The sequence below is a fragment of the Notolepis coatsorum genome, assembly GCF_963971535.1.
Source record: "Notolepis coatsorum genome assembly, chromosome: 10".
NCBI lineage: Eukaryota > Metazoa > Chordata > Actinopteri > Aulopiformes > Paralepididae > Notolepis > Notolepis coatsorum.
This window is the reverse complement of record NC_140174.1, coordinates 121,126,676-121,144,084: the sequence shown is the minus strand read 5'-3', so window position 1 is coordinate 121,144,084 and position 17,409 is coordinate 121,126,676. Positions and strand designations below refer to the sequence as shown.

Genomic DNA, 17,409 nt, shown 5'->3' with positions numbered 1-17,409 from the left:
AGAGTGAGGTCGTCTTATATTCACTCTCTAGACCAGGGGTCAGCAACCTTTTTGACATGGAGTGCCTGTTTGAAATATAGTTGTAACTAGTGTGCCTCAACAATATTCCATGCATCGTAATTTTTTTTTCTCATAATCAGGTCTTTTTAATGATAATTTTTACATTATTACATCATTATTGTTATTGTTATTATTAACAATATTATTATGATGGTTGTATCAACCCTAAATCTGAGTTGGGGGGGGGGGGGGGGGGTGCAATGCAGACAAACAGCTGCATACAGTGCGACCATTTCACTCACATTTGCCCATTCATTTTTGGACACATCACACACCATCGGTGTGTGTACTGTACGTGTGCTGTCATAGCTCCACCTACAGGACTAATGGAGAACACCAGGAGAACACCAGGATGTGAATGGAGGGTGAATGTGAGGTATATCGTGTAAATACGTTTTGATTGATCGCAAGACTACACTGTAAAAAAAAAAATAATAATAAGTTACCAGAACTTAAAAATATTGAGTTCAGTTACTGTGCATTAAGGTTTTCAGTTTTCAATCCATAATAAGTTAACAGAAAAATAAGTACACAACCACATTATTTCAACCTAATAAAACTATGTTTATTGTCATTGTTTTAAGAACACAAGTTGACTTGGTAATACTCACATTTTGAGTGTGCAATGTTCAATGAAATAGAAAAATAAATAATACAATTTGTTGATTAATCCCACTGGTCACAATGGTGACCGTAATAATGTTTTTGTTATAAGGCTCTGCAAATGTTACTGAATGATGTAGCAATGTATTTCCAGCTAAATTGAAATAATAAACAAATAAAGGGTCTCAATTAAATATGTGGTAGTAAAAAGAACCTGTGGGAGGATTTCAACAAGATAAATGCGACAACAGTGCAAAATATTTCACTATAATATTTCAAAGCAAAAAAAAAAAAAAAAGTATAATTTTTTTATTTTATTTTTTTATGCTGCCCCCTGTGCCTATGAAAATGCCCCTGCGTGCCTAGTGTTGCCTACCCCTGCTCTAGACCAATAGCAGGCCGCCGCGACCTCAGGTGGGTCACAGTGGGAGGAGTCGACAAGCAGGGAGGTCAAAGGTTATGCTGTGATGTCATCAAACGGGAGCTTCGCCCCCCACAATGATATTCAGACCGCGGATTCGGCTCCTTAACCCTTTCACTACCACACTACAGAAGGTTAACCCTTTCACTGCCACACTACAGAAGGTTAACCTTTCACTACCACACTACAGAAGGTTAACCTTTCACTACCACACTACAGACGGTTAACCTTTCACTACCACACTACAGAAGGTTAACCCTTTCACTACCACACTACAGAAGGTTAACCTTTCACTACCACACTACAGAAGGTTAAACTTTCACTACCACACTACAGAAGGTTAACCCTTTCACTACCACACTACAGCAGTTTAACCTTTCACTACCACACTACAGAAGGTTTTTTTGTAAACATGATCTCAAGAAGGTGCTGAACAAGCTCAGTTTTGTTTCATGTCTGGTCATTTTTAGCATGGTGTTATTCACTGTCAAAGATGCAAAGAAAAATCATAATTTATATTCTCCTTTTGTTTCATCACAATTTACTCAGGCCTAGTAACAGACACAATATTTCTGACACTGGGAATACATTCACTGAAGTGGAGCAATCTTCCATTTAGTTAGGTATGTATTATTAGGCGGATTTTCAGAAAATAGGGCTCCGGGCTTAACACATCCACCGCCATCCACGCTTTAAAGCGTTATTGCCCGCCAAAATTTGCCGATAGTCTACTATTAGTCAACTATGAAAAAAAATATATAACCTTTTTTTTTATCATTCCATTTGGGCTGTGGGGGTGCTTAATGTCTGAAGGAGTCGACTGAAGGCTCCTTGTCCTCTGCAAAAGCATGCAATTGGTCCACTGATGGATACATCTTGTATTTGTCTAGTCTAGTGTGTTCATTAGATGGGTGAAATCCTCTTTCAGTGCCTCTGTGCCTGTTTTCTTAGGCAGTTAGCCTCTGGTATGCATGCCATTAGCATTAGCCACGCTTCTAGGCCTCTTTGCTTTTGGAAAGAATGATAAAAAAAATAAAAGAAAATTATAATAATTTTTTATTTTTTTTTTGCATTCGACTAAGAGGTTGGCAGTCGACTACGGCTCCTTTCGATCGATTAGTCGACTATTCGACTAATAGGGGTCAGCCCTACTGCGCCGTTGCTTGTGTGTACTCACATTTCTGTTTACTGGTTGCCAGATGCCTGTTTTTAAGTTCTAGCTGAGAGGTAGGAGCTGGAAAACATAACGGTTCCATAGCCTAAAGTCTTATAGTCATACAGATCCAAAGTTTATAAAGATCCCACGGAAAATGTGTATTTCACACAGGCTTTTGTAATGTGTGTACCGCAATAATTCAGCGTGATTATCCAAAATGGCCATCCACAAAGGACTTCCTCGTCCGAACGGCTTGTCAAATGACGCTTGCCGGATGTTTCGTCTTCTAACTCGAGACCCGAAGCACACAACAGGTTGAGTGAGGTGACGCTCGAAAAGGCGGGCAAATTCAACTTTCCAACAATGTATTGGTTGACCGGCAAAAACGCAGCCCGGAGCCGACAGACGAGAGCAAAGTGCGATAAAATGCGTAATTTTTCATAGAAGAAATAGCGCCTGCAGTTCCCAGCGGAACGATAAGAATTAAGGTTGAAAATGGACGAAGTGGCCCTTTAACGGCCAGACTGCTCCTCTGTAGAACTCCCTCTGGCCGGTAGAATAATGAACCTGTCGGGTGGATTTATGCCTCTGTGGGTCGTGTTCCGACGAGCTGCTACAAGCGCGGACTTGTGAAATATTTCAAGAGCTGCGGTTGAAACTCCCACATCGCGGAGGATTACGGCGCCTGCTTTTAACTCCATGTACAAACAACCATTTGCGCCGGCGCTGTTGAAGTGCAGAGGTTGTGAGTCTTGCTTTAAAGCCTTCGCCTTCGCATGATAAGCCTTTTGCTCAGCCTGACCCTGGTCTCACCTCTCTGGATCCGATCACGTTACCCACCCATTCCAGCAGTACATGCCTTCACCATCAACACCCCCCTGCACCCCCCCCCCCCCCCCCTCTCTCTCTCTCTCTCTCTCTGTCGTGTGTGAATGTGTGAGTGAATGGGTGAATGTGAGGAACAAGTTGTAAAGCGCTTTGGATAAAATATATATATATTAAGGCTGTCAAATATATCGCGTTAATATCGCGTTAACTCCCGATTCTATTAATGCCACTAATTTTTTTAACTCAAGATTAACTAAAAAAAAAGTTATTTTGTGCATCACTCTGTTTTGAATTTGATGCAAATTTGCAATGCATGAGGGTCATCCTTTTGTGTTAAATGGCTGCACAAAGCAAGCATTTGTTGACTCGCATGTTGATAAGAGTATTAAAACTTGGAACTTGAAAAAGATCAGTTTAAGGTGAAAAAAAAATTAAAAATAAAAATGCGATTAATTTGCGATTAATCGCGAGTTAACTATGGACAATCATGCGATTAATCGAGTTAAATATTTTAATCGTTTGACAGCACTAATATATATATATATATATATATATATATATATATATATATATATATATATATATATATATATATATATATATATATATATATATATAAATGCAGCATTTACCGTCGAGCATGTAAACTAAGCATTACACTTAGTTTACATCTTTGGTCTCGGTCTGCTGTGGGGGTTGGAGGTGATGGTTTCTGTTTCTGTTTATTAGGATCCCCATTAGTCATCATCAACGTGAATACTATTCTTCCTGGGGTCCTCACAGATATACACATACAAATATAAAACATTCAGTGTAAATCAGTCATATATTATATCACATACATAATCCATAGAAAATAAAACAAAAGGTCATAGGTGAATCCATTTCACCATACTGTACCTTTAAAAAAAAAAAACACAAAGTAAACAGAAGAAGTTTGGATAACATGGCTGCAGCTACACTCATGCATGACATATATTGATTTCCTTCCGGATTATGGCTCCTTTTTGCAGTTTTCTTTCGAGCGTTGGTTCCTGTTGTTGACCAGACACACCTGGAGAAATGCCCACTATAATAAGTTACTATATAGCTATATTATTATATAAATAATATATACTATATGTATATATAGGAGCTTTTTCACTGCTGATACTGGTTTGCAAATCCTAAACTTCCCAGACCCATTCATATTTCTGTTACATTATGGTCCTTACTATCAGATTTTTGGTATTGGGGGAAATCTGATGGCTGTTTTAGCCTGGTATCAACCTGCCCTCAGACTATTCTCTCCTCCCCCTAAGCCCCCTCACCTACCTCCCCCCCTCTCCCCCTTTATTCTCTCTCTCTCCCTCTGGCTCTTACTCTCTCTCCCTTTCTCTCCCTCTGGTTCTCACTCCCTCCCTTTCTCTTTTCCCCTCTCTCCCTTTCCTTCTCTCCCCCTTATTTATTGTTGTCCTTATATATATACTATTGCTACTGTAATTTTGTATTTTATTTACTTGTATGCATGTACATAACCTTGTTTTTGTTACAGCCTCCTACCCCCCCCCCCCCCCCCCCCCCCCCCCCCCCTTCCCTCAAAAGGCCCTTTTGGACAGGCTGCTTTTGTATATAAGAATTTGTTCTTAATTGCTTGCCTGGGTAAATAAAGGTTAAATAAAAAAATAGATAGCAGTATTGGTATCGGTGCGGCCCTGAAGACGACCTCACGGCCTTCAGGAACAAACGGAGACCGTTCCGGAGCCCAGGAGCCCACGGAAAACACTAGAGAGAAGAAGAGCAGCCAAGAGTTTGTCCATGTTGTGACTTGTTCCAACCACTAGATGGCAGCGATGCAACGTAGCAGACAACCCCTTTTAATGGAGCCGTCGGCGCTGCACTAAACACTCCCCCATTACACAGCACATTGCACATTACTACACACCATATCAAGGTTACATAGTCTCTCAGAGAAAATATAGTTTTTCTCAAGTCCAATTGGGAGTATATGAGCCATTTCTGTGCGTTTTATCGCCCCCCACCCCACCCCCCTACTTTGATTAAGTAAGACTTGCTTAAAGAATCTTAAATCGAGGAATAAGTCTGATTTTCAATAGCCAGCGGTATTACATCTGTGGTTTTCCTCGTTGCAGGAGTGCGTGTCCTTGAAGGCCTTCTTCCCAAACACACCCCAGAACCTGCTGTCTCCTCTCACCACTCAGCCGTCACGTAAGCATAGTGTGTGTGTGCTCTGTTTGCGAAGACGCTCTCTGATTGGCTAGCCCGTGTACAGCGAAGACCCTCTCTGATTGGTTTAGCTCCGAAGGGTCTCTTCCGCTTTGTACATATATATTCTCTGCTTCAAAGTGGTTATGCTTTGGCCCCCTAACCATAACTCTAAGGCATAAGCATAAGCATAACCCACTTCGAAGCAGAGAATATATATGTACAAGGCGGACATTTCTATCCCAGAGCCCTTCGGAGCTAAACCAATCAGAGAGGGTCTTTTCTTCTTCGCTGTACGCGGGCTAGCCAATCAGAGACCGTCTTCGCAAACAGAGGCTCCGGAAAAAAATCGCGCGGTCTGTGTCTCTGTGTGTGTGTGTGTGTGTGTGTGTCTCTCTCTCTTTCTTTCTCTCTTTTTTTTATCCACTTTTTCTCCTTATTTTTCTCCCATCCCAATTTCGCTGTTTCCAATTCTCCCCTCCCCTGTCTTGAACGTTGCTCCCATATGCCCCCCACAGGTCGGTCGTAGGGACTGGGAGGATAGAAGCCTTGCATCACGTGTCCCCTCCGGTACACGAGGAGGCAGCCTGTCACATCTTTTCACCTGCCAGCACAGACTCTCATTGGCGAGGTGTAACGTGTGGGAGGCTCACACTACCCCCGCCATTTCCTGTCTCTGCTGTGCAGGCGCCCAAACCGACCTGTAGGAGTCGCTGTCCACAACGTCCAGATTACCACCCATCGACTTCCACCCTCTAACTCTGCCAATTGAGCCAGTATGACGGCCGGCCCAAGCCGGAGGCAACGCCGACAGCCGGATTTGAACCTGGTGTCTCTTGCGTTGGTGACAAGCGCAATGTCCGCTGCGCCACCCAGCCGCGCTCTTTCTCTCTCTCTTTATACCTCTTCTATCTCTCTCTTTATCCCTCTTCTATCTCTCTCTTTATCCCTCTTCTCTCTCTCTTTATCCCTATTCTCTCTCTCTCTCTCTCTCTCTCTCTCTCTCTCTCTCTCTCTCTCTCTCTCTCTCTTTATCCCTCTTCTATCTCTCTCTCTCTCTCTCTTTATCCCTATTATCTCTCTCTCTCTCTGTCTGTGTGTGTCTCTGTGTGTGTCTCTGTACTGTGAGAAAGCAAGGTGTCTCTGTGTCTCTGTGTGTGTCTCTGTGTCTCTGTGTGTGTCTCTGTGTCTCTCTGTGTCTCTGTGTGTCTCTGTGTGTGTCTCTGTGTCTCTGTGTGTGTCTCTGTGTCTCTGTGTGTCTCTGTGTGTGTCTCTGTGTGTCTCTGTGTGTGTCTCTGTGTGTGTCTCTGTGTGTGTCTCTGTGTGTGTCTCTGTGTGTGTCTCCTCGTCTCTGTACTGTGAGAAAGCAAGGTGTGTGTGTGTGTCTCTGTGTGTGTGTCTCTGTGTGTGTGTGTCTCTGTGTGTCTCTGTGTGTGTCTCTGTGTGTCTCCTCGTCTCTGTACTGTGAGAAAGCAAGGTGTCTGTGTGTGTCTCTGTGTGTGTGTCTCTGTGTGTGTCTCTGTGTGTGTCTCCTCGTCTCTGTACTGTGAGAAAGCAAGGTGTGTGTGTGTGTCTCTGTGTGTGTCTCTGTGTGTGTCTCTGTGTGTGTCTCTGTGTGTGTCTCTGTGTGTGTCTCTGTGTGTGTCTCTGTGTGTGTCTCTGTGTGTGTCTCTGTGTGTCTCTCTGTGTGTGTCTCTGTGTGTGTCTCTGTGTGTGTCTCTGTGTGTGTCTCTGTGTGTGTCTCTGTGTGTGTCTCTGTGTGTGTGTCTCTGTGTGTGTCTCTGTGTGTGTCTCTGTGTGTGACTCTGTGTGTGTCTCTGTGTGTGTCTCTGTGTGTGTCTCTGTGTGTGTCTCTGTGTGTGTCTCTGTGTGTCTCTCTGTGTGTGTCTCTGTGTGTGTCTCTGTGTGTGTCTCTGTGTGTGTCTCTGTGTGTGTGTGTCTCTGTGTGTGTCTCTGTGTGTCTCTGTGTGTGTCTCTGTGTGTGTCTCTGTGTGTGTCTCTGTGTGTCTCTGTGTGTGTCTCTGTGTGTGTCTCTGTGTGTGTCTCTGTGTGTGTCTCTGTGTGTGTGTCCTCGTCTCTGTGTGTGTCTCTGTGTGTGTCTCTGTGTGTGTCTCTGTGTGTGTCTCTGTGTGTGTCTCTGTGTGTGTCTCTGTGTGTGTCTCTTTGTGTCTCTGTGTGTGTCTCTGTGTGTGTCTCTGTGTGTGTCTCTGTGTGTGTCTCTGTGTGTGTCTCTGTGTGTGTCTCTGTGTGTGTCTCTGTGTGTGTCTCTGTGTGTGTCTCTGTGTGTGTGTCTCTGTGTGTGTCTCTGTGTGTGTCTCTGTGTGTGTCTCTGTGTGTGTCTCTGTGTGTCTCTCTGTGTGTGTCTCTGTGTGTGTCTCTGTGTGTGTCTCTATGTGTCTCTCTGTGTGTGTCTCTGTGTGTGTCTCTGTGTGTGTCCTCGTCTCTGTACTGTGAGAAAGCGAGTCTGTACTGATATCCTTCAGCCGTGTGCAAACAGGCCTCCCAGCCGGATGAATGGGCCCTTGTGCTGCACCGATCAATACCAGTCAGGAGTGATCAATACCAGTCAGGAGCGACAGCATTGGCCGCTGATACGCCAGGCCCACACACCGGACGGCAGCGCCATCGATCAGGAAGTGAAGTTAAAGGATATCGGTGTATTATTAGCAGTGATGCCAGTAACGTGTTACTAAGTAACGCGTTATTGTAATCTGATTACTTTTCCCCGAAAATAGTAATCTAACGCGTTAATCTTCAAAAGCCAGTAATCTGATTGCAGTTACTTGTCCAAGTGGCTGTGCGTTACTATTTCGTTACTATCTCATCATAAATTCATAATGCAGGCGGAATGCAGTATTTTATTTCGTTTTCGACAGTCAAAAATACATTTTGAACTGTTTTTCTTATTTGGGAGTGACGTTGTGTGGCAGTGAAAGGGTTAAATACACAAGAATGTGTCCCGCGGCGTGACTGGACCCTCTGTCTGTGAGTGACTCTGCTTTGGTCCAATCACATTCCCCATCCACAGTCTGCGAATCAGAGGCAGAGTAGGGCGGGTCTTCACAGCACGTCATGTGACATATGCGCCAATCGTGTGACAGCAGGGCTCCGTCGTTACAGCCTCGTCTGCACGGAGAATTCCACCCCAAAACGCTTGTCTAAACGCAAAATTAAAAGTGAAACCGCAAGACGACTTTTGCGGTTTCTGTTCAGACTTCCATCCCAAAACGCTCGTCTAAACGTAGCCTCAGTCACTACTTCACGTTTGTGTCAACTAAGCCGGGTGAAAAAAACATTCATATGCGGAGGAAACAAAATACTGTCTACCGCTAAAAACAGCACATCCAATTGCATTGAAAGCATCTGGAATCACAACACTAGCCGACACTTCGACTAGGTACAGGAGGACTCGGAGGTCCACCAGCCAAACAGCAAAAGAGAGAGATTGTTTCTTTCCCTTTTGATTAATGTATATTTGATGGTGGCAGAGCAAAAGCTCTTATTTGCCAGATTTACAGTTAATTTACATGTTAAAGAGAGACTGATTGTATGTTTATAGAGAGACATTTATAAAAACAATTTAATAGTTACAGTTGATATAATTGAATAGTTCAGCCTGCATTTGTTAGATGTGATACACTGGTTTTGTAAAACCACTGGCTGGCTGCTCTAATGCTGTGAGCATCATAGACTGTTGCTTTACCATACTTGATGGTACAGAAGCTGAAGCACTAGTTTAACAATTTACGTTATGTGCAGAGAAACAAGTTAAAAACAATTTATGCACTTTCAATAAAGCGTTTAAAAAAAACTGTTGGGAGAACGACGACGACTTCGTAACCTAGTTACTTTCAAAGTAACTAAGTTACTCTGATAATCAAGTAATCAGTAAAGTAACTTAGATTACTTTTTAAAGGAGTAATCAGTAATCAGTAATCAGATTACTTTTACAAGTAATCTGTGGCATCACTGATTATTAGTTATTCCTTAATAGAATTACTCATAAGAGATCACAACATTTGCTTAAACTTGACTCTGGCCACTTTTTTTTACATGCCTAAAGGAACACACCAACGTTTTGGGAAAGTAGAAACGTAATTGTCCAATTAACACCTCTCCCCCGAAGGCTAACCGGTCATGTCCGCTTCCATTCATTGTGCTAAGCTAGGCTAACGTGCAGCCAGATAGCTTTCTACTGAACGCACAGAGAGGAAACTGGTATCTATCTTCTTGTCTCTCTCTGGAGAAGACAGTAAGATAATTTACCAAAATGTTGTGTGTTCCTTTAAGCCTGTGTACATTTTATTTTTTTAAAGTGGCCAGAGTCAAGTTTGTATCTATGGTAGGTAAGTGCTGTGTCTATGGTAGGTAAGTGCTGTGTATCTATGGTAGCTACAGTACGTGCTGTTTCTATGGTAGGTAAGTGCTGTATCTATGGTAGGTAAGTGCTGTGTATCTATGGTAGGTAAGTGCTGTATCTATGGTAGGTAAGTGCTGTGTCGATGGTAGGTAAGTGTTGTATCTATGGTAGGTAAGTGATGTGTCTATGGTAGGTAAGTGCTGTGTATCTATGGTAGGTAAGTGCTGTATCTATGGTAGGTAAGTGCTGTGTCTATGGTAGGTAAGTGTTGTATCTATGGTAGGTAAGTGCTGTGTCTATGGTAGGTAAGTGCTGTGTGTCTATGGTAGGTAAGTGCTGTGTATCTATGGTAGGTAAGTGCTGTGTCTATGGTAGGTAAGTGTTGTATCTATGGTAGGTAAGTGCTGTATCTATGGTAGGTAAGTGCTGTGTGTCTATGGTAGGTAAGTGCTGTATCTATGGTAGGTAAGTGCTGTGTATCTATGGTAGGTAAGTGCTGTGTATCTATGGTAGGTAAGTGCTGTGTCTATGGTAGGTAAGTGCTGTGTATCTATGGTAGGTAAGTGCTGTATCTATGGTAGGTAAGTGCTGTGTCTATGGTAGGTAAGTGCTGTGTCTATGGTAGGTAAGTGCTGTATCTATGGTAGGTAAGTGCTGTGTATCTATGGTAGGTAAGTGCTGTATCTATGGTAGGTGAGTGTTGTATCTATGGTAGGTAAGTGCTGTATCTATGGTAGGTAAGTGTTGTATCGATGGTAGGTAAGTGTTGTATCTATGGTAGGTAAGTGCTGTGTCTATGGTAGGTAAGTGCTGTATCTATGGTAGGTAAGTGCTGTGTATCTATGGTAGGTAAGTGTTGTATCTATGGTAGGTGAGTGTTGTATCTATGGTAGGTAAGTGCTGTGTCTATGGTAGGTAAGTGCTGTGTCTATGGTAGGTAAGTGCTGTGTCTATGGTAGGTAAGTGCTGTATCTATGGTAGGTAAGTGCTGTGTATCTATGGTAGGTAAGTGTTGTATCTATGGTAGGTGAGTGTTGTATCTATGGTAGGTAAGTGCTGTATCTATGGTAGGTAAGTGTTGTATCTATGGTAGGTAAGTGTTGTATCTATGGTAGTAAGTGCTGTGTCTATGGTAGGTAAGTGCTGTATCTATGGTAGGTAAGTGCTGTATCTATGGTAGGTAAGTGCTGTGTATCTATGGTAGGTAAGTGCTGTATCTATGGTAGGTAAGTGCTGTGTATCTATGGTAGGTAAGTGCTGTGTATCTATGGTAGGTAAGTGCTGTGTATCTATGGTAGGTAAGTGCTGTGTATCTATGGTAGGTAAGTGCTGTGTATCTATGGTAGGTAAGTGCTGTGTATCTATGGTAGGTAAGTGCTGTATCTATGGTAGGTAAGTGCTGTGTATCTATGGTAGGTAAGTGTTGTATCTATGGTAGGTAAGTGCTGTGTATCTATGGTAGGTAAGTGTTGTATCTATGGTAGGTAAGTGTTGTATCTATGGTAGGTAAGTGTTGTATCTATGGTAGGTAAGTGCTGTATCTATGGTAGGTAAGTGCTCTGTCTATGGTAGGTAAGTGTTGTATCTATGGTAGGTAAGTGTTGTATCTATGGTAGGTAAGTGCTGTGTATCTATGGTAGGTAAGTGCTGTGTCTATGGTAGGTAAGTGCTGTGTCTATGGTAGGTAAGTGCTGTGTATCTATGGTAGGTAAGTGTTGTATCTATGGTAGGTAAGTGTTGTATCTATGGTAGGTAAGTGCTGTGTCTATGGTAGGTAAGTGCTGTGTCTATGGTAGGTAAGTGCTGTGTATCTATGGTAGGTAAGTGTTGTATCTATGGTAGGTAAGTGTTGTATCTATGGTAGGTAAGTGCTGTATCTATGGTAGGTAAGTGCTGTATCTATGGTAGGTAAGTGCTGTGTATCTATGGTAGGTAAGTGTTGTATCTATGGTAGGTAAGTGCTGTGTCTATGGTAGGTAAGTGTTGTATCTATGGTAGGTAAGTGCTGTGTATCTATGGTAGGTAAGTGCTGTTTCTATGGTAGGTAAGTGTTGTATCTATGGTAGGTAAGTGCTGTGTATCTATGGTAGGTAAGTGCTGTATCTATGGTAGGTAAGTGTTGTATCTATGGTAGGTAAGTGCTGTGTATCTATGGTAGGTAAGTGCTCTGTCTATGGTAGGTAAGTGCTGTATCTATGGTAGGTAAGTGCTGTATCTATGGTAGGTAAGTGCTGTGTATCTATGGTAGGTAAGTGTTGTATCTATGGTAGGTAAGTGCTGTGTATCTATGGTAGGTAAGTGTTGTATCTATGGTAGGTAAGTGTTGTATCTATGGTAGGTAAGTGCTGTGTATCTATGGTAGGTAAGTGCTCTGTCTATGGTAGGTAAGTGCTGTATCTATGGTAGGTAAGTGCTGTATCTATGGTAGGTAAGTGCTGTGTATCTATGGTAGGTAAGTGTTGTATCTATGGTAGGTAAGTGTTGTATCTATGGTAGGTAAGTGCTGTGTATCTATGGTAGGTAAGTGCTGTATCTATGGTAGGTAAGTGCTGTGTATCTATGGTAGGTAAGTGTTGTATCTATGGTAGGTAAGTGTTGTATCTATGGTAGGTAAGTGCTGTATCTATGGTAGGTAAGTGCTGTATATCTATGGTAGGTAAGTGCTGTGTGTCTATGGTAGGTAAGTGCTGTGTCTATGGTAGGTAAGTGTTGTATCTATGGTAGGTAAGTGCTGTATCTATGGCAGGTAAGTGCTGTGTATCTATGGTAGGTAAGTGCTGTATCTATGGTAGGTAAGTGCTGTGTATCTATGGTAGGTAAGTGCTGTATCTATGGTAGGTAAGTGCTGTATCTATGGTAGGTAAGTGTTGTATCTATGGTAGGTAAGTGCTGTATCTATGGTAGGTAAGTGTTGTATCTATGGTAGGTAAGTGCTGTATCTATGGTAGGTAAGTGCTGTGTATCTATGGTAGGTAAGTGCTGTGTCTATGGTAGGTAAGTGCTGTATCTATGGTAGGTAAGTGCTGTATCTATGGTAGGTAAGTGCTGTATCTATGGTAGGTAAGTGCTGTGTCTATGGTAGGTAAGTGTTGTGTATATGGTAGGTAAGTGTTGTATCTATGGTAGGTAAGTGTTGTATCTATGGTAGGTAAGTGCTGTATCTATGGTAGGTAAGTGCTGTCTCTATGGTAGGTAAGTGCTGTGTATCTATGGTAGGTAAGTGTTGTATCTATGGTAGGTAAGTGTTGTGTATCTATGGTAGCTAAGTGCTGTATCTATGGTAGGTAAGTGTTGTGTACCTATGGTAGCTAAGTGCTGTATCTATGGTAGGTAAGTGTTGTATCTATGGTAGGTAAGTGCTGTATCTATGGTAGGTAAGTGCTGTGTCTAAGGTAGGTAAGTGCTGTGTATCTATGGTAGCTAAGTGCTGTATCTATGGTAGGTAAGTGTTGTGTATCTATGGTAGCTAAGTGCTGTTTCTATGGTAGCTAAGTATTGTATCTATGGTAGGTAAGTGTTGTATCTATGGTAGGTAAGTGCTGTGTATCTATGGTAGGTAAGTGCTGTATCTATGGTAGGTAAGTGTTGTATCTATGGTAGGTAAGTGCTGTGTATCTATGGTAGGTAAGTGCTCTGTCTATGGTAGGTAAGTGCTGTATCTATGGTAGGTAAGTGCTGTATCTATGGTAGGTAAGTGCTGTGTATCTATGGTAGGTAAGTGTTGTATCTATGGTAGGTAAGTGCTGTGTATCTATGGTAGGTAAGTGTTGTATCTATGGTAGGTAAGTGTTGTATCTATGGTAGGTAAGTGCTGTGTATCTATGGTAGGTAAGTGCTCTGTCTATGGTAGGTAAGTGCTGTATCTATGGTAGGTAAGTGCTGTATCTATGGTAGGTAAGTGCTGTGTATCTATGGTAGGTAAGTGTTGTATCTATGGTAGGTAAGTGTTGTATCTATGGTAGGTAAGTGCTGTGTATCTATGGTAGGTAAGTGCTGTATCTATGGTAGGTAAGTGCTGTGTATCTATGGTAGGTAAGTGTTGTATCTATGGTAGGTAAGTGTTGTATCTATGGTAGGTAAGTGCTGTATCTATGGTAGGTAAGTGCTGTATATCTATGGTAGGTAAGTGCTGTGTGTCTATGGTAGGTAAGTGCTGTGTCTATGGTAGGTAAGTGTTGTATCTATGGTAGGTAAGTGCTGTATCTATGGTAGGTAAGTGCTGTGTATCTATGGTAGGTAAGTGCTGTATCTATGGTAGGTAAGTGCTGTGTATCTATGGTAGGTAAGTGCTGTATCTATGGTAGGTAAGTGCTGTATCTATGGTAGGTAAGTGTTGTATCTATGGTAGGTAAGTGCTGTATCTATGGTAGGTAAGTGTTGTATCTATGGTAGGTAAGTGCTGTATCTATGGTAGGTAAGTGCTGTGTATCTATGGTAGGTAAGTGCTGTGTCTATGGTAGGTAAGTGCTGTATCTATGGTAGGTAAGTGCTGTATCTATGGTAGGTAAGTGCTGTATCTATGGTAGGTAAGTGCTGTGTCTATGGTAGGTAAGTGTTGTGTATATGGTAGGTAAGTGTTGTATCTATGGTAGGTAAGTGTTGTATCTATGGTAGGTAAGTGCTGTATCTATGGTAGGTAAGTGCTGTCTCTATGGTAGGTAAGTGCTGTGTATCTATGGTAGGTAAGTGTTGTATCTATGGTAGGTAAGTGTTGTGTATCTATGGTAGCTAAGTGCTGTATCTATGGTAGGTAAGTGTTGTGTACCTATGGTAGCTAAGTGCTGTATCTATGGTAGGTAAGTGTTGTATCTATGGTAGGTAAGTGCTGTATCTATGGTAGGTAAGTGCTGTGTCTAAGGTAGGTAAGTGCTGTGTATCTATGGTAGCTAAGTGCTGTATCTATGGTAGGTAAGTGTTGTGTATCTATGGTAGCTAAGTGCTGTTTCTATGGTAGCTAAGTATTGTATCTATGGTAGGTAAGTGCTGTGTCTATGGTAGGTAAGTGCTGTGTCTATGGTAGGTAAGTGTTGTGTCTATGGTAGGTAAGTGCTGTATCTATGGTAGCTAAGTATTGTATCTATGGTAGGTAAGTGCTGTGTCTATGGTAGGTAAGTGCTGTATCTATTGTAGGTAAGTGTTGTATCTATGGTAGGTGTTACAAAGGGTCAGATTAAACCGAATATATATATTTACTGATTGATATATATTGCATAATATTTGTATATCGTTTGATATCCCTTGTGTATTCTTTGTACATATACACGGAATATCCCTTTAACCTAGTACAGACCATAATATTTCGTTCTCTTATTGGATAGCGTTCCACCAGCGCCATTGCCATACCCCCAGAGTCGAGTTCAAAGCCACCGTCAAGGCTTGTCTCAACATGCCCGGTTCTGCCCAAGACTACGAGACAGGAATAAGGCTGGTACTAGTTTGTTCGCCTAACATATAAATATGGCGCAGGTGAATACAGAAGTAGTTCGAGTTACCCAAGTGAAGCCTCACACCACGATACAACGTGCGGTGAAGTGGGCCCGTTTTGCCCCAAAATAGAGTCTTGTCTTATCCTAATACGTTCGTTCAACGTATCGTTCGCTCCTTACTAGTAAAGCCTTCATCACGAGTCAACGACCAAGTGAAGTGAGCAACCGTGCATCTAAATAGAGCACTTATAGCCGCGTGCGAATAGGATAGTAAAGTGTCAGAGCTTAGTGGAATAATGTCAAGTTCAACCTAGTTAATGTGAAGTACCGCGCACCGGAGAATCTACACCGGTGAATGCAGAGCCCCTTTCCGGCTGGATTATTATTATTATTGCTTTGGACCAGGCTGTTGGAGCGGAGAAGAATCGTCTACACCCCACTACTGTGTGGGATTTACCCGTGACGTGAGGAACATCACTCGAGCCCGTCTCTATTGGAGAGGCTGGCCGGCTTTCACCTGTGCTGCACGCATACTGGGATTACAGCTGCTGCTTTCGTCTGCCGATCAGGGAGTAATATACCACCTCCCATAGCAGGAGCTTATTGAGTCCCCGCTGATCCAGACTTTGCATTCGAACATTTCCTCCCCCTGCTGGCTTACAACCGGTGGGAACCCTACCAGTATCTCCCGCTGCCTCCCCAGAGTACCATAGATATAATTCCTAAGATTCAGGTTGTATTATTATCTCCTGCGTAATATGAGAATGGACATACGTTATTGATTTGCCTACGCATATTCCTTTGCCTTATAAGCGCATTCAAAGTAAAGTATATTATGTACTATTGCTGCTAATAAATATTCTTAACCCAGATTTGTGTGGAAACCGTGTCATTGTGGAGGTGTTCTCATCATATACCTGTGTACTGTATGGCCAGTAGTAATGTACATAAGACGGTAGTGGTTTAATGATACCATACTTATTAATACAGTCAGGGAATTGTACCCCTCAGTTACAGTAGGTAAGTGCTGTATCTATTGTAGGTAAGTGCTGTATCTATGGTAGGTAAGTGCTGTGTATCTATGGTAGGTAAGTGCTGTGTATCTATGGTAGGTAAGTGCTGTGTCTATGGTAGGTAAGTGCTGTGTATCTATGGTAGCTAAGTGCTGAATCTATGGTAGGTAAGTGTTGTGTATCTATGGTAGCTAAGTGCTGTATCTATGGTAGGTAAGGTTGTATCTATGGTAGGTAAGTGCTGTGTCTATGGTAGGTAAGTGTTGTATCTATGGTAGGTAAGTGTTGTATCTATGGTAGGTAAGTGTTGTATCTATGGTAGGTAAGTGTTGTATCTATGGTAGGTAAGTGCTGTGTCTATGGTAGGTAAGTGCTGTGTCTATGGTAGGTAAGTGCTGTGTATCTATGGTAGGTAAGTGTTGTATCTATGGTAGGTAAGTGCTCTGTCTATGGTAGGTAAGTGCTGTGTCTATGGTAGGTAAGTGCTGTATCTATGGTAGGTAAGTGTTGTATCTATGGTAGGTAAGTGCTCTGTCTATGGTAGGTAAGTGCTGTGTCTATGGTAGGTAAGTGCTGTGTCTATGGTAGGTAAGTGCTGTATCTATGGTAGGTAAGTGCTGTATCTATGGTAGGCAGTATTGGGAAAGTTCACTTTCTACATGAACTAGTTCAGTTCACAGTTCAAATCTTTTTAAATGAACTAGTTCAGTTCATAGTTCATAATTCAAAATGTTGAACTAAAGTTCATGGTTTCAAAAATGAACTAATTTAGTTATTTTTTAATTTTAATCTTTTTTATTATAGATTTTTCACGTACAGTTACTTACATTACAAAAACACGCATTAGGACAAGGGGGGGGGGGGGGGGGGGTCCTCCAGTTCATCTCTATGCCATCATCCACACAATAAGCAAGCAAAAACAAAACAAAAAGAAAAACAAGCAAAAAGGAAAGCAGACCAAGACAGGCACTGTACATTATTGCACTTGCCTCGAGCCCATTCACATGTAGACATACATATATTTATTTTTTCCTATCCTAGGTCTGTCCATACAATGGGGCACTGGGCCTTTAGAAGGATCCGATACATTTCAGCAGGAAAATAGTATAATAGTGGGGCCCACACCTCCTGAAAGGAAGCATTGTTGCCTCTATGCATTGCACAGTGTCTTTCATGGGGTAGCACACCGAATATCTCTCTATACCACATTTGTAAAAATGGAGGCTTATCCTTAATCCAGTTTATCAGAATGCATTTCCGGGCTGAAAGTAGAAGTTTATCAAATAGTTTGAATTGTAAACTCTTTTAAATGCATACGACGACGTCTAGAGGTAGAG

The 17,409-nt window shown here is 42.1% G+C and overlaps 1 protein-coding gene across 1 annotated transcript in view; it reads left to right on the top strand.

Annotated features, from left to right (window-relative positions):
- LOC311235806 (Fanconi anemia group C protein-like) overlaps positions 1 to 17,409 on the top strand; it is a 71,020-nt gene that overhangs the window by 1,835 nt on the left and 51,776 nt on the right. The window contains exon 3 of the mRNA XM_084323303.1: positions 5,201 to 5,276. Within this exon, the coding sequence (XP_084179429.1) occupies positions 5,201 to 5,276 (76 nt within the window). The remainder of the gene's footprint in view (positions 1 to 5,200; positions 5,277 to 17,409) is intronic.